Raw genomic sequence first — 24,034 nt, forward strand, 5'->3', positions numbered from 1 at the left:
GTGTCCAAAAAGATGTTTTTAATGCTGATGTCAAAGAGTGTACTGCCTACATTTTCTTCTACAAGCCTTATGGTTTCAGGTCTCACCTTTAGGTCTTTGATCCATTTTGAGTTTATTTTGGTGAATGGTGAAAAAGGATGGTCAATTTTCATTCTTTCACATGGGGCTTTCCAGTTTTCCCAGCACCATTTGTTGAAAAGACTTTCTTTTCTCCATTGTATGCCCTCAGCTCCTTTATCGAAGATTAGCTGTCCATAGATGTGTGGTTTTCTTTCTGGGCTTTCAATTCTGGTCCATTGATCTGTGCACCTGTTTTTGTACCAGTACCATGCTGTTTTGATTACTGTAGCTTTGTAGTATGTTTTGAAGTCAGGGATAGTAATGCCTCCAGCTGTGTTCTGTTTTCTCAGGATTGCTTTAGCAATTCGGGGTCGTTTCTTGCCCCATATGAATTTTAAGATCCTTTGTTCTGTTTCTGTAAAGAATGTCATTGGGATTCTGATTGGGACGGCATTGAATCTGTAGATTGCTTTAGGTAGAATGGACATTTTAACTATGTTTGTTCTTCCAATCCATGTACGTGGAATGTCTTTCCATCTCTTTATGTCATCATCCCTTTCTTTCAGAAAAGCCTTGTAATTTTCGTTGTAAAGGTCTTTCACTTCCTTAGTTAAATTCACTCCGAGGTATTTTATTCTTTTTGTTGCGATTGTGAATGGTATTGTGTTCTTGAGTTCTTTTTCTGTTAGCTCATTATTAGAGTATAGAAATGGTACTGATTTATGTAAATTGATTTTATACCCTGCAAATTTGCTGTAGTTGTTGATTACTTCTAAAAGTTTTCCAATGGATTCTTTGGGGTTTTCTGTATATAGGATCATGTCGTCTGCAAACAGCGAGAGTTTCACTTCTTCCCTCCCTATTTGGATTCCTTTTATTCCTTTTTCTTGCCTGATTGCTCTGGCCAGGACCTCCAGTACTATGTTAAATAAGAGTGGTGATAGAGGGCATCCTTGTCTTGTTCCTGTTTTCAGAGGACTCCATATTTTGGCGCTCCGTTTTTGCTCATTGAGTCTGATGTTGGCTGTGGGTTTGTGATATATGGCCTTTATTATGCTGAGGTAGTTCCCTTCTATCCCCATTTTGTTCGGAGTTTTTATCATAAATGGCTGTTGGATCTTGTCAAGTGCTTTCTCTGCATCTATTGAGATGATCATGTGGTTTTTATTCCTCAGTTTGTTGATGTGGTGTATCACGTTGATTGATTTGCGGATGTTGAACCATCCCTGCATCCCTGGTATGAATCCCACTTAATCATGATGTATGATCCTTTTGATGAATTGCTGAATTTGGGTTGCCAAAATTTTGTTGAGAACTTTTGCATCTATGTTCATCAACGATATTGACCTGTAGTTCTCCTTTTTCATGCTGTCCTTGTCAAGCTTTGGTATCAGTGTGATGTTGGCCTCATAGAATGTGTTAGGAAGTGTTCCATCCTCCCTAATTTTTTGGAATAGCTTGAAAAGGATAGGTATTAAATCCTCTCTGAAAGTTTGGTAGAATTCCCCAGGAAAGCCATCTGGTCCTGGGGTTTTATTCTTTGGAATGCTTTTGATTACTGTTTCAATCTCTTTCCTTGTGATTGGTCTGTTCAAATTGTCTGCTTCTTCTTGACTAAGCTTTGGGAGGTTGTAGGAGTCCAAGAATTTATCCATTTCTTCTAGGTTATCCATTTTGTTGGCATGTAGTTTTTCATAGTATTCTCTTATAATCCATTGTATTTCTGTGGAGTCTGTTGTTATTTCTCCTCTTTCATTTCTGATTTTGTTTATTTGAGCTTTCTCTCTTTTTTTCTTTTACCTCTGGCTAAGGGTTTGTCAATTTTATTTATTTTCTCAAAGAACCAGCTCTTTGTTTCATTGATCCTTTCTACTGCCTTTTTTGTTTCAATAGCATTTATTTCTGCTCTGATTTTTATTACTTCTCTCCTTCTGCTGACTTTGGGCTTTCTTTGTTCTTCTTTCTCTAATTCACTTAGGTGTAGTTTAAGATTGCTTATTTGGGATTTTTCTTGTTTGTTAAGATGTGTCTGTATTGTGATGAATTTTCCTCTTCATACAGCTTTTGCTGTATCCCATATGAATTGGTATGATATGTTATCATTTTCATTTATCTCCAGGTATTTTTTGATTTCTTCTTTAATTTCTTCAATGATCCATTGCTTGTTAATAGCATATTGTTTAGTCTCCACATCCTTGTGCCTTTCTCAGCTTTTTTCTTGTAATTAATTTCTAACTTTATAGCATTATGATTGGAGAAGATGCTTGTTATTATTTCAATTTTTTTAAATTTGTAGAGGCTTACTTTGTTTCCCAAGATATGGTCTATCCTTGAGAATGTTCCATGCGCTCTTGAGAAGAATGTGTATTCTGCTGTTTTTGGATGAAGTGTTCTATATATGTCTATTAAGTACAACTGTTTTAGCTTTTCCTTGAACTCTGCTGTTTCCTTGTTGATTTTATGTCTGGATGATCTGTCCATTGATGTGAGTGGGGTGTTGAGGTCCCCTACTATTATTGTGTTATTTTTGATATCTTCTTTTAGGTTTGTTAATAGTTGCTTTATGAACTTTGGTGCTCCTGTGTTGGGTGCATAGATATTTACAACCATTATTTCTTCTTGATGAAGTGTCCCTTTGATCATTATATATTGGCCCTCTGTGTCTCTCTTTACCTGCCTTATCTTGAAATTGGTTTTCTCTGATATAGGTATTGCGACACCTGCTTTCTTAGAAGTTTATTATTAGCTTGGAGTATTGTCTTCCACCCCTTCACTCTGAGCCTGTGTTTATCCTTGGAGCTGAGGTGTGTTTCCTGGAGGCAACAAATTGTTGGATCTTGTTCTTTAATCCATATTGCCACTCTGTGTCTTTTTATTGGAGAGTTGAGTCCATTTACATTGAGGGTGATTATTGATGCATGAGGGCTTAATGCTGTCATTCTGTCACTCGTTTTCTGGTTTTCCTGTGTTTCCTTTGTTTCTCGTCCTGTGTGTTTTAGCCTACCCATTGACTTCTGCAATTTTTTATGCTGGGTTTCTTAGATTTTTCCTTATTTATGTTTTGTGTCTCTGTTCTCCTTTTTAGTTCAGTGGCTACCCTAAAGTTTGTATTCAGAATCTTGTGTATAACATAGTCCATTTTCTGGTGGTCTCTTACTTCCTTAGCCTAGACTGATTCAATCCCTTTCCTCCTCCCCTCCAAAATTGTTATTTTCATCTCTTATTCCAACTTGTGTTGTGAGTTTGTGGTTAGAGTGATAAGATTGTCTTTGCTTTGGTGATTTCCTTCCCTTTATCATAATGCTGTAGTTTAATATTTGCTATCCTATTCTGATTCTATCTGTCTCCCTACTCTGTGTTTTGTGACCCCTTTCTCGCCTTTTTTCTTTTTTCAGGTATGAGAGCCTTCTTGAGTATTTCTTTTAGTGAAGGTCTTGTGGCTAGGAAGTCCCTTAGCTTTTGTTTGTCTGGAAAAGATTTAATTTCTCCCTCATAGCTGAAAGATATTTTTGCTGGATAGAGTATTCTTGGCTGAAGATTTTTATCCTTTAAAGTTTTAAATATGTCATTCTAATCTCTCCTAGCTTGTAAGGTTTCTGTAGAGAAATCTGCTGAAAGTCTGATAGGGTTCCTTTGTAGGTTATTTTCTTCTGCCTTGCTGCCCTGAGTGTTCTTTCTTTGTCATTCGTTTTTGCCATTTTTACTTCTATGTGCCTTGTATTCGGTCTTTTTACATTGACAAATCTAGGAGATCTGAAAGCTTCCCCCACACACATTTCTCTCTCAATCCCTAGATTTGGGAAGTTCTCTTCTGTTATTTCGTTGAGCACACTTTCTGCTCCATTTTCCTTTTCCATGTCCTCAGGAATTCTGATTATTCTTAAGTTGCATTTCCTCACTGAGTCAGCTATTTCTTGGAGATTTTCTTCAGTTCTTTTAATTCTTAGTTCTCTTTCTTCCTCTGTCTGGAGCCATTCAGCCTGTCTGTCTTCGATTATGCTAATTTTCTCCTCTATGATGTCTACACAGGCATTCAGGGAGTCTGTATTCTGTTTTATCTGATCCATTGTATTTTTCATCTGTAGTATTTCTGATTGATTCTTCTTGTAGTTTCAATCTCTTTTGTGAAGTAATTCCAGAACTCGTTGACTTGTTTCTCTATATTTCCCTTTACCTCATTGAGTGTTTTGATGATAGCTACTCTGAATTCGTTGTCACTTAGTTTAGCTATTTCCAAGTCTTCAGGACATAATTCTGTGTTTTTATTGTTTTCCTTTTGGTCTGGAGCTTTTATAAATTGTTGAGTGGTGGAGGAGCGGTTTTTGCGCATGATAGTATTATTTGGTTGCAGTTACAGCCTGTCGCTGCTAGATGGGGGTCGAGAGCCGTGTGTTCTGAGCCCTCCGCCTTCAGCGCGATGGCAGCTCGCATTGCAGGTTGGGGAAGGAGGGGAACTTTCTCTCGTTTGCAGACCTGGATTCCGATCAGTTTTCATTCTCTGGTTTCCCAGGGCCTTGGCTTGATGGGGTCCCCCTATGCGAAAGCTTTTCCCCATTAGAGGCTTCCCGCTGCACAGGCGGTGGGAGTCCTGGACGATCCACAGATGTGTGGCCCCTCCCCCTCTCCTTCCCTGACCCATGGCAGCGATCCCAGTCTCTAGGGGAGGGAGCAAAGTTCTCTCTTACCCCGTCCCCGCTCCTCCGAGTGAGGCTCCAGCCTCTCTGCCCTCTGTCATTTGTCTGCTGTGGGTCTCTGACGATTTCTGTTATTAGGAGTTTTTTTGTTTGGAAAGCAGTTGCTCCTTTTGGTTGTAATTTGGAGGGGAGAGAGTCCCAGGTGAGCTGACTGTGCCATGTTGCTGATGTCACCCATCCTGAGGACCTTTTTAAAAACAATTTGGAAGAACAGAGTTGAAGACTAACGCTGACTGATTTCAAGATTCATTATAAAGCTATAGTAATCAAAACCATGTGGTACTGACATATAGACAAATAGATCAATGGAACAGAATAGAGAGTTCAGAAGTAAATATACACATATTGGGTAAGTCATTTTTGAACAAAGATACAAAGGCAATACATTAGAGAAAAGATAGTCTTTTCAACCAGTGGTGCTGGAAACATTGGATATCTATACATAAAAAGTGACTCTTGATTCATACCTCATACCATATCCAAAAGTTAAATAAGAATACATCATAGATCTCAGTGTAAAACCTAAAGTTATAAAACTTTTAGAAGAAATCATGAGAGAAAACCTTTGTGATCTTGGATTAGACAATGATTTTTTTAAATATGACACCACAAGCATGATCTGTAAAAGAACAGATTGATAAATTGGACTGCCTCAAAAATAAAAACTTCTGCTTTTCAGAAGGCAGTATTAAGAGCATGAGAAAACAAGCCATGGATTAAGAGAGAATATTTGCAAAGCATATGCCTGATAAATGACTTGTCTGTAAAATATACATAAAGAACTTCCAAAACTCAGTAGTGAGTAAACGAACAACCCAATTAAAAAATGGGCAAAAGATTTGAATAGATACTTCACCAGAGAAAATATATGGATGCAAAATAAGCGTATGAAAAGATGGTCAACATCACTAGTCATTAGAAAGATGCAAATTAAAACTACAGTTAAGTATCACTCTAGTCTTATTAAAATATCTAAATTAAAAAGACTGACTTCACAGAATGTTGGAGAGGATATGAAACAACTAGAACTCGCATACTGATGGTAGGAATGTAAAATGATATGCTCTAGAAAACTATTGGGCAGTTTTTTAGAACTACATACACCTATCAGGTGTATGGAATTCAGCCATTCCTTGTTAGGAATTTACCTAAATAAATGAAAGTATATGTCCATATGGCTTGTACATGGGTGTTCATGACAGGTTTGTTTGTGATAGCCCAAACTGAAAATAACCAAATGTCTGTTAATATAGGTGAATGGATAAACATATTGTGGTATATTCAACAGTGGAATACTACTCAGGAATAACAAGGAATGAACTTACTGATGTAGACAACAACATGGATGAATCTCAAAATAATTATGATGAGTGTCACATGTGGAATATAAACAAGCACGTGGATAAAGAGAACAAATTAGTGATTACCGGAAGCGGGTAGGGGGAGGACAAAAGGGTAAAGGGGCACGTATGTATGGTGAAGGATAAAAACTAGACTATTGGTGGTGAGCACAATGCAGTCTATACAGAAACTGATATGTAATAATGCACACCTGAAATTACACCTTATAAACCAGTATGACCTCAATAAAAAAATAATTGTAAGTGAAAGAAGCTAAGACAAAAAAGACTACATCTGTATGATTCGTTTATATCAATTCTAGAAACTAATCCATGAGGACAGAAAGCAGATCATTCATTGCCTGGGGAGGGAAGGACGGATAATGAAGGGTATAGGAAAATTTTGGGTGTTGGATATGTTCACTATCTTGATTGTGGTAATGGTTTCATAGGTGTATACATTTGTGAAAGCTTACCAGTTTGTACACTTTAAATATGTGCATTTTATTGTATGTAAATTACACCTCAGCAAAGTTGTTTTTAAAAAACGCTTAAAATCCATGGAAATACTTAAAACCTCAGAAGCTTGATTTTGTTTTTAGGGGTACTGAGTGTAAACATAATGGAAATCTTGACTCAACCTTCATTTGTAGTAGCTAACTCTGTTAATGTGTATTTTATATAATTTTGTCTTCTTTGGCTTTAGTTTTTTATATTCTATCTGGTATTTATATATGAAATATTTAATGATTCCTGAACTTAGTTTACATGATGTCTCTATAAAGTTTCTTAATTATAAGGGATAGACTCCTAACTGAATTAGTAAGAGACTGGTGTGATCATATTTATTACTATTACCTTTGTTTTTCTGTGTTAGACCTTGACTAATTCATGATGAACTCAGTTTGTTTGTTTAAATGTGAACTTAGCTCTAAGATTTCTTTAACTTAAAAGAATGATTTTTCAAATGGTCCAAATATTGTTCGTTAAGTGCATTTTGCTCAAAGGAAAGCACAGTAGCTCATCTCCAACAGTTTGATTATTCTTAACAGAGCCTTAGGCACCTGAAATGATCATAGTTGTCTTACAAATGAATTGGTGCTGTAAACTTGTACCTTGTAGGAGGTAAAAGCTGACAAGATGACACTGAAACAGGCTTCTTCTACAGTGACAACAATTTGATTATAAATCCTACGGAAAAGTGTGCTAGTTGGTCACTGTTAACTGAGGAGTATTTTAATTTTAGTGAGTCAGGATAAAGTATTTTATTTAATTGATGTCTTTTTTCCCCCCTCTTCTAGGAAACATTATAGCAACCATGATAGCAGACAAAGGGCCAAGAGTGACCGACTACTTTGTCGTGGCAGGTCTTACTGATACATCTATTCTTTTGGATCAAGAAATAAATCGTTTAGATACTAAGTCAACTGGACCTAAAGCTCCAATTACAGACATTGCAGTTATTAACAAATCAGCTGGGGAAACAGTACCTGAAGGTTACACCTGTGTTGAAGCCACTCCGTCAGCTCTCCAAGCAAACTTGAACTATGGAAGCCTGAAAAGCCCAGAACTCTTCCTGTGTTATAAGAGAGGGAGAAACAAACCACCCCTTACCGACGTTGGGTACGCTGACTTATTTTCTTTTGCTATAGTGAAGAGAATAAAATTTATTTAAGGTGTATAGGAATAGAAATTTGAAATCCTCAGTAGTTCTATTTGTTACTTCAGGATCAAGTATAGTAAGATACTACATATCTCTATCCACTCTTACTGAATTTCTGTGCATCATACTTGAACCATTAGATCATTTCCTTTCAAAAGAATTTTGAAATGAAGGCATTAGAGCTTGAAATGTAATTCTGTTTCTATCCTACTTAGCAGATAAGCTTATTAATTAAACATAAAAGAACAAGAAGTTACAATAAAAGTATATTTTTAAGGAGCTACTTGGGTTGTGGGATGCGTTTTTGCGAAGCTCTCAACTCATTTAACAAAGGAGCATTCCTGTTTTAAAAAACATGATTGTGCTGTGTGGGCTTTGGTGCCAGGAGGAGGGTATTTACAGTTTAGAAGGAGTGTAATTGTTATGAGGTATTTAGTATCTAGTTCACAGCCAATGAAGAACATTCTTCTTTGTAAAAGCTTTTGTTCCAAAAATGTCTGTATTGACTCTTCTGTAAATAAGATGTGCTTTTTAGAATACCTGTAATACTTTATCTTGTATACATGTCATATATTAAGCTGTTCTGTTTATTGTAATTATCATCAGTCAGTAAAAATGTATTATAGGTACTTGAGAGCGTCTTGGGAAATATTTGGGATCAGCTTGTCCATTTATGCAAAACATACAGTTGAAATTTTGATGGGGGTTGCTTTCAATCTGTAGATCAGTTTGGGGAATATTGTCATCTTTACAATATTTAAGTCTCCCAACCTATGAACATGAGATGTCTTTCCATTTATTTAGGTCGTCTTTAATTTCTTTCAGCAGTGTTTTATGGTTTTTAATGTATATGTATTTCACCTCCTTGATTAATTTTATTCCTAAGTATTTTATTCTTTTAGATTCTATTATAAATGGGGTTCTTTTCTTAATTTCTTTTTCGGATTGTTTGTTAGTGATGTATAGAAACACAGCGTAATTTTAACTTTATGTCTTAATCTTGTACTCCGCAACTTTGCTGAATTTGTTAGCTCTAATAGCTTTCTTTTCTTTTTTTTAAATTTTATTGAGGTCATGTTGGTTTATAACATTGTGTAATTTCAGGTGTACATTGTTATGTGTCAGTTTCCACATAGACTGCATCGTGCTCACCACCAATAGTCTAGTTTTTATCCTTCACCATACATATGTGCCCCTTTACCCCTTTCGCTCACCCCCACTTCCCTCTAATAGCTTTCTTGTGGAATTTTGGGGTTTTAAATATATGGGATTATGTAGTCTGGAAATAGAGTTTTACTCCTTCCTTTGCAGTTTACTCTGTGTGCCCTCCTTGTCTTATTGCTCTGGCTGGAACGAGAGTACAGTGTTGGGTAGCAGTGGTGAGAGCAGGCATCCTTGTCTCATTCCTGATCTTTCAATGTTTCACCATTGAGTTATGATGTTAGCTGTGGGTTTTTCATAAATGCCATTTATCATGTTAAGGAAGGTCCCTTCTATTCCTTGTTTTATGGTAGATTTTTCTCATGAAAGTGTGTTGGATTTTATCAAATGCCTTTTCTTTATTTTATTTCATTTTTTTTTGAGGAAGATTAGCCCTGAGCTAACTACTGCCAATACTCCTCTTTTTGCTATGGAAGACCGGCCCTGAGCAAACATCCATGCCCATCTTCCTCTACTTTATATGTGGGACACCTACCACAGCATGGTGTGCCAAACAGTGCCATGTCCACACCTGGGATCTGAATCCGAGAACCCTGGGCTGCTGAGAAGCGGAACGTGTGAACTTAACCGCTGTGCCACCAGGCCGGCCACCTTTTCTTTATTAATTGAGTTGATCATGTGGACTTTTCCTTCATTCTGTTAATGTGATATATTACAGTGATTGATTTTTTTATGTTGAATCTCTTTCTTTTAGTGTAACCATCGTATCACCAGAAAAATGATCAATTCCTTAGTATCATCATATATCCAAGTTTCCCTGGTTGTCCCATGAAGTTTTTTTTGTTCTTTTTTTTTTTAAAGAATTGGTTTCTGATTGCTCTATTGATAGTTGTTCAGACACTAAGAAAGATAGTGAGCTGCTGCATTTGACCACCACTTGTTATGCTCATCACCACCTCCACTGTTACAGCAGAGCTCTGGTGAGATTGTCGTAAGGTCCTCATTATGTTCAAATTTCCAAAGCCAAGGGATGATTTGTTCTTCTCTTATGTGACCTTTATGCAGCACCTATTTAACTCCTTTAGTGTTGTCCGCCTTGTTTAGCTTCTGTGATTTTCCTTCAAGTCAATACGGTTAGGACGGTGGTCAGTCTACTTTGTAGGATCATTGAACAAGGAACCAGGTTAGAAAGGGTTGTGAAGTGATTGGCTATTGGAATAATAGAGGCTTCTTTTTGAAAGCTTGACTTTAGGAGAAAGAGAAGATAGTTATGTGCTTTGCTATTCAAGGTGTGTTCCATGGACCAATGTTGTCCGTAAGGCCTGGGAACATGTTAGAAATTCAGAATCTCAGGCGTTACCCCAGACCTACTGATCTGGAATCTATATTTCCACAAAATCTCCAGAAGCAGTGGTTTAGGATACTTATGGGGTGAGGGGATACAGAGACAGGGCTGTTTTTTAACCTTTCTCCCAGAGGATAACCTTGAACATCTTTATATTGAAAGAAAGAAACGAGTGGAGAAGGAAGAGTGAAAATATAGAAATAGGAGGAGATATTTGATAGAATAAAATTATGAAACAGATTGAAGGGGTAATGTCAACAGCAGGGGTGACTGGATTAGTCTTTAAAGCGAGGAACTTTCCCTTTGAGAGGGGGAAATGAGGTGAAAATGAGTGTGAACACAAATTATTGGTTGTAGTGGAGTGATTCAGCACATGTAATGTTTTTACTGTCAGTTCTTTTTATTTTCTCTATGATTTTCTTAAGAAGAAAGGTAATATCCATAGGAGGATGAGTATAAGATAAAATTTTGGTAATATCCATGTCAGTTGAAGGGAAACCAGCCAGGGAGTTATCTTGTGTTCCAGCCCTCACTGTTCCCTCTGTTAGCTACTCTTTAAAGGCCGTCATTTTTTTTTTTTTTCTTTTTCCTCCCCAAAGCCCCCCAGTACATAGTTGTATATTCTTAGTTGTGGGTCCTACTAGTTGTGGCATGTGGGACGCCACCTCAGCATGGCTCGATGAGCGGTGCCATGTCCGTGCCCAGGATTCGAACCGACGAAACACTGGGCCGCCTGCAGTGGAGCGCTGAGACTCAACCACTCAGCCACGGGGCCGGCCCCTAAAGGCCATCTTTTCACATCCTCCCCCACAACCTCCCGTACCATACAGTCGTGATTGAAAGGATGTGAATCTCTGAAAGACTGTTGTTGCTTGTGGTTCAGGGGCACAACTTAAAAATAAAATGATAAGTTAGATACTATACTTAGTTGCTTTCAGACTGCAAGTGGCCCTTTCTTAAACATCTTGCACTTCCCTAAGGCTTCTAATTTCTGTTATGCTAGTTTACATATCCAGGTTTGCTAGACTGTGTGGCTGTCTTTTGGCTAATCATAGTGTAAATGCTTTTCTCCAGGTCAGATAATTGTTACTATGTGGTGACTTAAATGTGTTGACCTGCCCTCCCCACTTCCCTCCCAATTAAGCACACTAGTGAAGTTTGGGAGACTTACTAGTCACTGTAAAGACAGGCACCTGTCTCATTCAACTAAACATGAAACACTCTTGTCAAATTTTTGACCTTTTTAATTGTTTAATAAACTGAGATATTTATAAAAATAGTAGGTTTTTTTTCTGGAAAAGATGTTAATTAAAGTGAGATCTGTTATTCCCTCATAATGTCAAATACTCTATAAAGTATAATTTAAACAGGACAGTATATTATCTTATATGTCAGATGTGTTTATTAAGATAAAGAATGATAGACTCTACAAAGTTCTTATCTTCTATTTATCTGATTCATTGACTTTCAAATGAGTTTTTCCTCCAACACTTGTTTTTTGAAAATTTTCAAACTTATAGAAAAGATAAAATATTATAATAAACATCAGTATTTTTTCCTTCTGAACAATAGGCTTTAGTATAATGAACAATATACTTTCTACCTGCATTCAACAAGTTAACATTTTTCCATATTTTTGCTAAACTGTTTGAAAGGAGGCTTGAGATATCACGCTAGTTCTCATATGAATACTTCACATGCATCCCGTAAGACATGCTCTTGTATAACAGGGTATATAGAGAATTAGTAACTTCCTCGTATCTTTCAGTACCTGTTCCCTATCCAGACATTCGCAGTTGTCTCAAGAATGCTTTTTATACCTTTTTTTAAAAAAAATAAATAAATCCAGAATCCTGTCATGATTTACTCATTGCATTACTTATGCCTCTTTGGTCTTTTTATCCAGAACAGTCCTATGCTATAGGACTATTCCTATGCTGTATTGACATTTTGAAGAGTCTAGGCCAGTTGTCTTGTAGAATACCCCACACTCTAGATTTATCTGATTATTTCCTCATTATGTCATTTAACTTGTTCTTTTATTGTCATTATTTCCTGTAAACTGGATGTTAGGTTTAAAGTCTGGATTAAATTTATGTTAACTATTTTTGGCAAGAATAACTGTTTTTGGCAAGTATTGCTAGTATCAGGAAAGCATGTTGTGTCAAATTGTCCCATGATTAGTGATGCTAAGTTCAGTCACTCAGTTAAGATGGTAATCTTCAGATGTCTTTTGTAAAGGCATTTTATTTTCTCTGTTATTTAAGTAATTTGTCAAGTCATGGGCATTGTTTAAATGTCTTGTTCCCTCTCACCGTTTCACTTACTGTTTTTTAGCATTCATCTATCATTGCCTGAATTAGATCTTAATTGGGGCATGTAAAATGAGACTTTTCTAAGTCTACCATTTAAAGAATACATTTTTCAACTGGCATTTTTCTATAATGAAGAGCTTTTCTATTCTCTCTCTGTGCATTTTTTTTTTTGAGGAAGATTAGCCTGAGCTAATATCTGCTGCCAATCCTCCTCTTTTTGCTGAGAAAGACTGGCCCTGAGCTAACGTCCGTGCCCGTCTTCCTCCACTTTATATGTGGGATGCCTGCCACAGCATGGCTTGATAAGTGGTGCCATGTCTGCACCCGGGATCTGAACTGGTGAACCCCGGGCTGCTGAAGTGGAACGTGCTCACTTAACTGCTGTGCCACTTGGCTGGCCCCGCTTTTTTTTTATTGTTTTGTGTATAATTGGGGAACTGTGGATTTTAGTTTATTCTGTGTGATGAAAGCCTATTACAATCCTTATTCCGTTTGCTCAGATTGTCCCAAATTTGCTGAGTGAGAGCCATTTCAAGATGACTGCTATGCCAGTCAAAATCTGGAGCTATGTGTAGTCATCGTTACTGAGATGTCTATTTTATATAAATATATATATAAATATATATTTTAAAATCATGAGTTCATATTAATATTTCGAGATCAAATTAACATTAAAGAAATTTTTCTTAACTCATTTTGAGTTGTGTCTTGTTTCTCTTACACTGGAAATCTTGTTTCCTAAATTATAAATGTTACTTATTGCTTTATCTTATCTGCATAAAGTAATCTCAAAGTTACAATATCAGTATTACTACCAGTGATAAACTTGTTTACTGAGTTCCTTGTCCTTAGAATACAATCCATTAAGCATTTACAGAGTACTATGTTCAAAAATTATATGAAATAGTTTTTCTTTTCTTTTTTTTTTTTTGAGGAAGATTAGCCCCTGAGCTAACTACTGCCAATCCTGCTCTTTTTGCTGAGGAAGACTGGCCCTGAGCTAACATCTGTGCCCACCTTCCTTTACTTTATATGTGGGACACCTACCACAGCATGGCTTGATGAGAGGTGCCATGTCTGCACCCGGGATCCTAACCAGCGAACCCCGGGCCGCCAAGAAGCAGAATGTGCAAACTTAACCGCTGCGCCACCGGGCCAGCCCCAAAATAGTTTTTCTGTATGGTTCTGCTACCAATTTGCAATGCACTTAGGTTTATCTGTTTCTATTTGTGTTTCATTTGTTTAAAAAAATTCAATGTGGAAAATATTGTCATAGTTCAAAACAAGTAAAAAGATAAATTTAGAGAAGTATTGCTTCAGTCTCTGTTTTCTCTTTTTCTTCCTCCATACTTTTTGCCCTCTCCTCCTGTTAGGTAGTTCCTGATTTATCCTTTCACTGTGTGTTTTTACAAAAATAAACATATGTAAGTGTATTTTTATTTCTTCCTCTTAAACAAAATGTAGATACTATATACACTATTTTACATTTTGCTTCTTTCACCTAACAGTGTATCCTGGGAATCATTCCATATCTGAACATGGAGATCTTTCTCATTCTTTTTTTACAGCTTTCTTTCTTTGTAGATAATGCCTATTCTGGGCATTTCATGAATCATATAATATGTGCTCTTTTTTTTTGTCTGGCTTCTTTCACTTAACATGTTTACAAGGTTCATCCATGTTGTACCATGTACTTCATTCCTTTTTATTGCTGAACAATATTCTCTTATATGGTTGTACCACATTCTATATATCCATTCATTAGTTGATGGACATTTGATTGCTTCACCTCTTTGGCTATGATGAATAATGCTATTATGAGCTTTTGCATGCCAGTGTTTGTGTAGATGTATGTTTTCATTTCTCTTTGTTATATACCTAGGAGTAGAATTGCTGGGTCATATGGAAACTCTGTGTTTAACCGTTTGAGGAACTGTCAAGCTGTTTTCCAAAGCGGTTGATTTCCACCAGCAATGCATGAGGATTCCAATTTCTCTTCACCCTCACCAGCAGTTGTTTATTATCTGCCTTTTGATTATAGCCATCCCAGGGGATGTGAAATGATATCTCATTGTGGTTTTGATTTGCAATTCCCTAATGACTAATATGTTGAGTATTTTTTCATGTGCTTTTGGCCATTTGTATATCTTCTTTGGACAAATGTCTTTTTAGGTTCTTTGCCCACTTAAAAAAAAAAAAAGATATTTATTTTAAAATAATTTTAGTTTTACAGAAAAGTTATAAGGATAGTACAGAGAATTCCCATACCTCCTTTACCAGCCCTGTGCTCTTTTAAAAATTGTGTTATTTATCTTCTTATATTGAGTTGTAAGAGTTCTTTACATATTCTGGAAAGGATTCCCTAATTAGATATGTGATTTACAAATATTTTCTCACATTCTGTGGGTTATGTTTTCACTTTCTTGATGGTATCACTTGTAGCATGAAAGTTTTTAATTTTGATGAAGTGTAGTTTATCTGTTTTTCTTTTGTCGCTTATGCTTTTGATGTCATATATAAGAAGGGTTTGTCTACCCCAAGTTCACAAAGATTTATTCTTATGTTTTTTTTAAACAGTTCTATAGTTTTAGCTCTTACATTTAACTGTTTGATTCATTTTGAGTTTTCTGGTGTTTAGTGTAAGCAAGGGGTCCAACTTTGTTCTTTTGCATTTGGATGTTGTTGTCCCAGCACCATTTGTTCAAAAGACTATTCTTTCCCCATTGAATTGTCTTGGCACTCTTGTCAAAATCAATTGACTGTAAACATACAGGTTTAATTGTAGCTGTCTGTGCTATTCCATTCATCTATATGTTTATTCTTATGCCACTGCCACACTGTACTGATGACTAGATTTGTATAAGTTTTGAACTGGGGAGGGGTGAGTCCTCCAACTTTGTGCTTTTTTTTTTCCAGATTGCTTTGGCTATACATCTGCATATGAACTTTAGGATTATGTTGCCAATTTTTACAAAAAAAGGCAGCTAGGGTTAAGATAGGAATTATGTCGACTCTGTAAATCTATTTGGGGAATGTTGATATCTTACCAATATTAAGTCTTTTCATTCATGAGGTGTCTTTTTATTAGCTCGTCTGTAATTTCTTTAAATAATGTTTTGTAATTTCAGCCAAACGATATTTAAAGGTAAAATTTTGACAGGGATTATGCAGGAAAACTTTGTGAAAAATCTGATTCAAACTTCTTGGAATTGATCTGAGGATGTTTGTGGTGTTGCCCCTTTCTTGTTTCATATGTTTCTTGTAGTAAGCAGTAAAAAATCACGTTGTTTGATGCTATTTACATTTCTTAAAATTATATCCTACCTGTTGAGAAATAGTACTTAAGACGTTTATAATTCCTAGGGTAATAATTTTAATTTTGGTTTGCAATTAAGATTTGGGAAAGAATAGGGGACATCAGAGGTTTTTCTTTTCTTTTCTTTTCTTTTCTTTACCCGGGAAGAAAGCCAGCATTAACCTGAAATGTGTTTACTTATCTGTTTATTTCTCCTTTCCTTGCCATGCAGAGTTTTATATGAAGGGAAAGAAAGGCTTATTCCAGGATGTGAAGTGATCCAAGCCACACCCTATGGTCGCTGTGCCAATGTCAACAATAGTTCAACTACTTCACAGAGAATCTTTATCACTTACCGAAGGGCTCCTCCGGTTCGGCCCCAAAATTCCTTGGCTGTAACTGATATCTGTGTTATTGTAACCAGTAAAGGAGAAACCCCTCCTCATACTTTCTGCAAAGTTGACAAAAACTTAAATTGTGGAATGGTAAGAATAAAGTTGTTTCATATGAAAACCAAAAAAAATAATAATTTTTGGAATCCTGTTTATTATTGCTTGTCTAATTTACTCTCAGTTTATATTTTCATGATTGTTTTATTATTTTTAGCTCTCTAATTTTTATGATTCATAATAGCTATCTGATACTTTACAATAATTTCATCCAGAAAATAGATACTTAAAGTCAGGGATTATTTTGGGGGGCGGGATACGTGCTAATATCGCCTACATTACACTAATATAGAGATTTTATTAGCTTTTGGGTTTCAGTGGTGTCTTCAAGGGCAACTGCAGGGAGACTGGGTGAGGACTCCCTTTATATTTATTTATTTTGAATATTATAGTTTTACATACTGTTTTTTAAAAAGGCTCTAGTGAAGAAAGTTAAACATAGACATTTGATTTATAGGTTTTTTTTTTTAAAGATTTTATTTTTCCTTTTTCTCCCAAAGCCCCCCGGTACGTAGTTGTGTATTTTTAGTTGTGGGTCCTTCTAGTTGTGGCATGTGGGACGCTGCTTCAGCATGGCTTGATGAGCGGTGCCATGTCCGCATCCAGGATCCGAACCTGCGAAACCCTGGGTTGGCGGAAGCGGAGTGTGTGAACTTAACCACTTGGCCACAGGGCCAGCCCCTGATTTATCGTTTTATGAGACTAAAGTTTACTATTGAGTCAGATTTACTTTGAAAACTATCTTTAGATCAAACTAATAGTGGGTTAAATGTGGACTAGGCAGCAGTGGCTAATGCCCTGTGGCTGTTGTTGAGACAGGCTTGCCTCTAGAGGTGATGGCCTCCTGGCACCCCTGTGACCCCCGTCTTCCCTGCTTTGGGCTCCAGTGCTGACTCTGCTTTGTGCTGAGTCTTTCAGATGTGCAGTCTCTGGGTGATTACAGAATTCTAAACTTTTCAAAACTGCCTTCACGTCACTTTAATTTTTGTGGCAGTGTTTTTTTACTCCTTTCTTTTCTGTTAGTATTCTCAACTTTCTCTTTTGCTGTATTTTATACTGTATAGTCTGTTTGATAAACATATGTTTTAAATAGACTTCCCTGAATAAATAGTTAGAATATTTAGAAGACATTCCACAAAATCCATTTATTTTCACTCTTTTGTCTTTTTTAAACCTAATTTATATTTTACAGTGGGGTTCCAGTGTGTTTCTGTGTTATAAGAAGTCTGTGCCTGCTTCTAATGCAATAGCATATAAAGCTGGTAAGTAAATTTAAAAAGTCTTTTACTGTAGTTATTGTTGCACATTAACATTGGTTAGAAGAGACAGTGTGTGCTCCCTTACGTAGTTTGTGGAATTGATCTGTTCATCAATTGATTATCTTAATTTTAGTATGTAAAGGCCTAAGTATTCTTTGTATTCTATGTATTCTTAAATACACAGTACATATTAGAGGACATGTTGATATTACCCCCTCCACACACAAAAACATGTTGTTAATTAAATAGAAACTTTCATTCCAGCAAGCGTTTGTGAATAAGCATTCAAGCTTTTAGTCTGTACTAATAGGTTTAACAATTCATTGGAAAACTGCTTACTCTCTGACCTTTTATATTTTGGCAATCAGAAAGGTGTCAAACTGCATCTTTACTTCTTATATTTCCTTCTCTTATCTCTGTGTGTCTGATTTGAAACCACATGTTACTTGCCATGAAAGGTGGACTTGCTTCCTTTGTCCCTTGTTGCAAAGAATCAGCTATATGGAGGAGAGGAGGGCCTGAGAAACTTTTCTGCCATGACGTGTTTGAGAAATCTATCGCCACATTCTTACTCCACAGTAAAGTGTCAAGGGCTGTAAAGATTTAAGTGTGACCTCTTCATCCCACTGGTATTGTGGGATAAAAACTGAAAATACAGGTATGCTCCAGTTGTAAATAGAAGAGATACTGGATACTTCTTTGTGAAAAGAAGCAGTGTCAAATTACTTTTTGATCATGCACAATTTTTGGAATAAAGTTTTACTTAAGGGAAGTCAAGCAAATCCATATCTGAAAAATCTTGTTTGTCCTCATGAAGACATTCATACTAATGAATCAGACCATTTAACTTATAATGTAAAAATAAAGGCAGCAACTAACAGTTATAGATTTCAGTATCATTTTAAAATGTGATATTGTTAATACTGCTATAATGTGTTGATTGTATGTGATTTCCTAAATTTTTTTGTTTTTGTTGGGTAGAAAGTGTCACTTAAAAAAAAACATATAAAGAAACAAGCTTTGTGAAAGTATTCAGGTATTTGATATACCACATATTTTAGAATACAGAGTTTTGGAGACTGAATTTGGACTCAGAATTCTGCTACTGATTTTCAAGTGTTTTAACTTAGAGGTGGTCTGCATCTTAGAGACATCAGAGGCTAATGAACTGATGCCATGTAGCTACTTTATTCTGAGGGGCTTTGTTATGCTTCTCAGAGTGCCCCTGCTCCTTCTTCTTGGTCTCACATACTCCGTACTCAGTCCCAAGTGTTTCTGTCTCGTTTACTTTTCATGTTGCATGCCTTTTACACTGCTTCCCTTAAGATGAGTTTAGGGGATGTGATAATTTCTGTTGTCTTGGCATTATTTTATGACATTTGTCTCCTCCCTGAACTTTTTACAGAAAACTAACTGAAATAGTTGATAAATTTTCTGTATGTTTCTTACCATTTTCTATAAAGTGTCGGCAGTATGTAGGAGAAAATGCATTAAGATTGGTGATCCTGTTGAATAGAGTTTTAACTAGTATATTTAATACATTTTACTGTTACAATGACCTTAAGTCCATGGGTAAAAACTAAAGAGTAAATTTATTAATTTGATTTCTGATATGGCAAGAGAAATGGATTTTGAAATTTTACACATAAATGTTTCCATGAAATTTGCTAGTAAGATATCCTGTTAATATGTATCACATATAATTTATGGAAAAGTAACTATTTTAAAAAAATTTATCATTGTCTCCTCTCTCCAAAAGGTTTAATTTTTAGATATCCAGAAGATGACTATGAGTCATTTCCACTCTCAGAATCTGTACCTCTCTTCTGCCTTCCTATGGGAGCTACTATTGAATGTTGGGATCCCCAAACCAAATACCCACTTCCAGTTTTTTCAACTTTTGTTCTGACAGGTTCTTCTGCTGAAAAGGTATGTTTTTTCCTCTATCATTAAACCTATTTTGTTCATGATGTTATCCCATAAAATGGTTAATATAAGTTTTATTTGACTGTTGGGATTATTTGGGCACAGTACATTTTAGTTTAAATTTGTACTGTAATGCCCAAGGTGAGAAGGCAACATGAAAATTGGTATCAAGATGCTGATATCCCTGGAGCTTGTACAGAAACAAATATAAAGTCTCTCTGGAGAGACACCCCTAAAACCCAGGCCTCAAGATGAGATTATAGTAAAAGTTAGAAGATATAGGTACCATAGGAAAAATCAACAAGACACAGTACAAAGCTGGATTAGACCCTCAAGATATTGAAATGATAGAATGACAATATGAAAGATAGTATAAATTGAATATATAATTGGAATGATTCAAGACCTAATAGAGGGACTCAAAACATCAAGGAAAATAGGATATTTTGAAAAATGAGTAGACAGAAAAAGAATAAAATGTCCAGAAATGAAAAATATGGTCCTTAAAATTAAAAATTCAACAAAGCGTATTTAAACAGCAGTAAGAAGACATAAATGAAGTGAGAATTAATGAAGTGGAAGATAGGTTACCTTAAATGTAGCACAGAAATTATAGAAGGATTTTTAAAACATAGAGGATAGAATCAGAAGGACCAATAGATATTTAATGAATTCCAGAGGGGAGACTAGAAAAGGAAGAGGCAGCATTTTAAGAGCTAATGGTTGGTTGAGAGTTTTCCAGGGTTGATGAAAAATTGAGTCTTCAGATGAAAGATACTCTCTGAACCTTCAGCAGAAAAAAAAAAAAAAATACAAAACCTCATCTTTTCATATTAGAGTGAAATCGTGGAATACCAAAGGCTAAAAACAACCAGAGAGAAAAGACTTGTTTACTTTCAAAGCAGCAACTATTAGGTTGATGGCTAATTTCTCAAAGAACAACAGTGAGGATCAGAACACAAATAATATATTAAAATGGAAGGAATAAGCAAAGATAGTTGAAACAGCATGCAGAAAGCACTAGCCATAAAAGAAGAGATGACTAATAGGACCTCATTGGAGTTAAGAACATCTCTTCGTTCAAAGATACCACTAAGAAGGTGGAAAAGCAGGCCACAGGCTGGGAGAAAATAATGCGATATATGTATTCATCAAGGGTCTTGTATCCAGAATATATAAAGAACTTGTACAGTATCAGCAAGGAAAAGAAACAACCCTGTGGCCCAGCAGTTATACTCCTGAGCATATCCCAAGAGAAATGAGTATAGATATCCTCCAGAAGACATGTATTTGCTTTGTTTGTAGTAGCCAAAAATTGAAAACGTGTATAAAGCAGTAATAATGACATAGAGTGATAATTTAAGATAAAAAAGGGATGGCAAAAATAAACAGTATTATGGAATAGAAAGTAAAACTACAGGTATCTTACAAATTTAGAAACTGAGAACTTTTTTAGGAGATTTGCTAAAATAGTCAATTTTATTGAAAAGTATGACTAACTAAAGCTGACTGTTGTGAATCAAGCAAAATACATCTGTGGTCTCATTCCCCGGGCTACAAGTTCACCACCACTGTATTAAAGCAGTGAAGGTTAAGTATCCAGCACAGTGTCTCGAATATGGTCAACTGAATGGTCCCTGAATGGAAGCCCAGACTGTTAACTGGATTGCTTACAACTAGACTGACTCTTTAGCTTAATAATCATTTACAGTTTTTCTCATTGAAAGCAATACATAGAAATGAAAAATTTAAGGTCTTGAAATATCAAATTACCAAATTTACGTTAACCGGCAGAGAACAACAAGGCCTCATTGAGATGCTTTTGTCACATTGCTTGTTAAAAACCTCTGAGATCACTTTGAAATAATTATATCTAAGAGTGTTGTTTGTATCTATCTATATATAGTGATTAAATAGTTAAAAGATTTATAAAAGTATCACTATCTATTTCCAGAACTTTTTCATCACCTTAAACAGAAGCTTTCCTCACCCCTACCCCAAGTCCCTGGTAACTTCTTTCTATTTTCTTTCTCTGAATTTGCCTATTCGAGGTAGTTCATATAAGTGGAATCTTATAATATTTGTTCTTTTGTGTCTGGCTTATTTCATTTAGCATAATGTTTTCAGGGTTCATCCATGTTGCAGTATGTATCAGAATTTCATTCCTTTTAAAGGATGAGTAACATTCCACTGCATGTATACACCACATTTTGTTTGTCCATTCATCTGTTGATGGGCATTTGGGTTGTTTCCACCTTTTGGCTATTGTGAATAATGCTTCTATGAACATTGATGGACAAGTATGTGTTTGAGTCCCTGCTTTCAGTTCTTTCGAATATATACCTAGGAGTGGAATTGCTGGGTCATATGGTAATTCTTTGTTTATCTTTTGGAGGAGCCACCAAACTGTGTTTTTTCACAGCAGCCGCACCCTTTTATATATCCATCAGGAGGGTTCGAGATTTTTCTTTTCATTCATCTGTCATATGCACTCTAAGCAAATATTTCTTATGGAATAAGAGAAAAAGATAAGTTAATTTTTTAAAACAAACTCAAATCTTATAACAGAATTCTGTTAATCTGTAGGTGTATGGAGCTGCCATCCAGTTTTATGAACCTTACTCTCGGGAACTTCTAACAGAGAAACAGCTTCTGCAGCTGGGCCTGTTGACACCTGTGGAGAGAAAAGTGGTCTCCAAATCCATCAATTCAAACAAATGCATTTGTTTACTCTCACACTGGCCTTTCTTTGAAGCTTTTAGGAAATTTCTCATGTTTATCTACAAACTTTCTGTGTCTGGACCACATCCTCTCCCCATTGAAAAGTATGTGTCGTGATTAGAGAGATGTCTGGTGGGAAAACGGGATGTGTGTATATTATATATATATATACATTTGATTGTTTTCCTGACTTTAAGCAGCAAAGTTGAGAGGAGAGTCATAGTCACCTACTTTTTTAACTTACTCCGTTTCCACCTGAATCATTGACTGCAAATTTAAAATTGAGGAGTGGTGGTGAGGATGACCAAATAATAATCTTTTGAGAGTTGGACTGAGGAAAGAACTCATGTATGTTGTATTGTGTGTGTTCTTCCTATTCATTCTCTGTTAACCAAGAGAAAAATAGCTATTGATCACAGACACACACACACACGTGCAAACACACACACACTCCAACCATACAAATGGTCATTTCAAGTTCTAACTATCAAACATCTCTAAACTGATGTAGAAATCAATAAGGTTAGGTTAATTGATATTAAAAATGAGATTTTGGTTTTAACTTTGACAAAATTCTGTTTTCCCTTTGATTTTTTTAAAGATTGTCACCTGAGCTAACAACTCTCGCCAATCTTTTTTTTTTTTCATTCCCAAGGCCCCCCCAGTACATAGTTGTATATTGTAGTTGTAGGTCCTTCTGGTTGTGCTATGTGGGATGCTGCCTCAGCGTGGCCTGACGGTGGTGCCACATCTGTGCCCAGGATCTGAACTGGCAAAACCCTGGGCCGTGGAATCAGAGTGCGCAAACTTAACCATTTGGCCGGGCTACCTCTTCCCTTTGATTTGTAATTCCCTTTGTCATGGAAGTCTTTTGTAAGCAACAAAAATAAATATGGAGACACTGTCTTTTTAAAACCACATCTTTTCTGACTTGTAGTGACACATTGACTTTTGTTTATTGTCGTATATAATTTATATACCCTACTAATAAACCAAGATGTGTCAGGAGCTTTGTGGAAACGTATTATAGTACATGTAAACATAGATTTTTCATAAAGTTTCAGAAATTTAACATTATAGCAGAAAAAATATAAGTGAAACATACTAGTTTAGTGGATAAGGTGGGGGCAGTTATCTGTAGATTTTAAAATAATGCTGCTCAAAAATCAACTTTAAGGACCCACCCAGTGGTGCAGTGGTTACCTTAATGTGCTCTGCTTTGGTGGTCCAGGGTTCACTGGTTTGGATCCTGGTCGTGGACCTACATACTGCTTATCAAGCCATGCTGTGGCATGCATCCCACCTATGAAAAATAGAGGAAGGTGGGCACAGGTGTTAGCTCAGAGCAAATCTTCGTCAGCAGAAAGAGGAGGATTGGCGGTGGATGTTAGCTCAGGGCTAATCTTCCTCAGAAAGAAAAAAATCAGCTTTAAAAAATAGTAAAGTACTGTGCATAGACTTAACACAATTTGATACAGAAATACGGTTTCGACTTTCATGTTGTGCTCCTGGAATGCCAATCTAATGGGTTCATAATTCTAGATTTACCTTTCAGCTGTTAGATTAACTTAAAATTAATTGAAGTAAAATTTAATGTTAGTGACAAGTTAGCAACCTTTTTGAAAAATTAAGGTTCTGTGAATAGTTTATGAAAATAAAATCTGTATGTCATCAATTTTTTTTTCAGTTGAAGTAGTACTTTGCATTTTAGTGGCTCCTGAGAGCTCAAAACTTTAGAGATACTTAAGAAGCATTGTTTATAGGTAGAGGAATGAAGAGAGTAAGTGGTTTGTCCAAAGTTGTAGT

The 24,034-nt window shown here is 36.0% G+C and overlaps 1 protein-coding gene across 9 annotated transcripts in view; it reads left to right on the top strand.

Moving 5' to 3' along the window:
• DENND4C (DENN domain containing 4C) overlaps window positions 1–24,034 on the top strand; it is a 113,512-nt gene that overhangs the window by 27,885 nt on the left and 61,593 nt on the right. For 3 of the 9 annotated variants that reach the window (XR_011497378.1, XM_044757031.2, XM_044757032.2), the window contains exons 2-6: window positions 7,396–7,717; window positions 16,106–16,358; window positions 17,515–17,584; window positions 19,341–19,510; window positions 22,094–22,332. Coding sequence is in view for 7 of the 9 variants with exons in the window: in XM_044757031.2 (XP_044612966.2) it covers window positions 7,413–7,717; window positions 16,106–16,358; window positions 17,515–17,584; window positions 19,341–19,510; window positions 22,094–22,332 (1,037 nt within the window). In the remaining 2 variants the exon portion in view is untranslated. Of the gene's footprint in view, window positions 1–7,395; window positions 7,718–16,105; window positions 16,359–17,514; window positions 17,585–18,101; window positions 18,240–19,340; window positions 19,511–22,093; window positions 22,333–24,034 lie in introns of those variants that run through there. The other 6 variants (XM_044757034.2, XM_070495704.1, XM_070495705.1 and 3 more) reach the window with 4 other exon arrangements.

The sequence above is a fragment of the Equus asinus genome, chromosome 23, assembly GCF_041296235.1.
Source record: "Equus asinus isolate D_3611 breed Donkey chromosome 23, EquAss-T2T_v2, whole genome shotgun sequence".
Classification (NCBI taxonomy): Eukaryota; Metazoa; Chordata; class Mammalia; order Perissodactyla; family Equidae; genus Equus; species Equus asinus.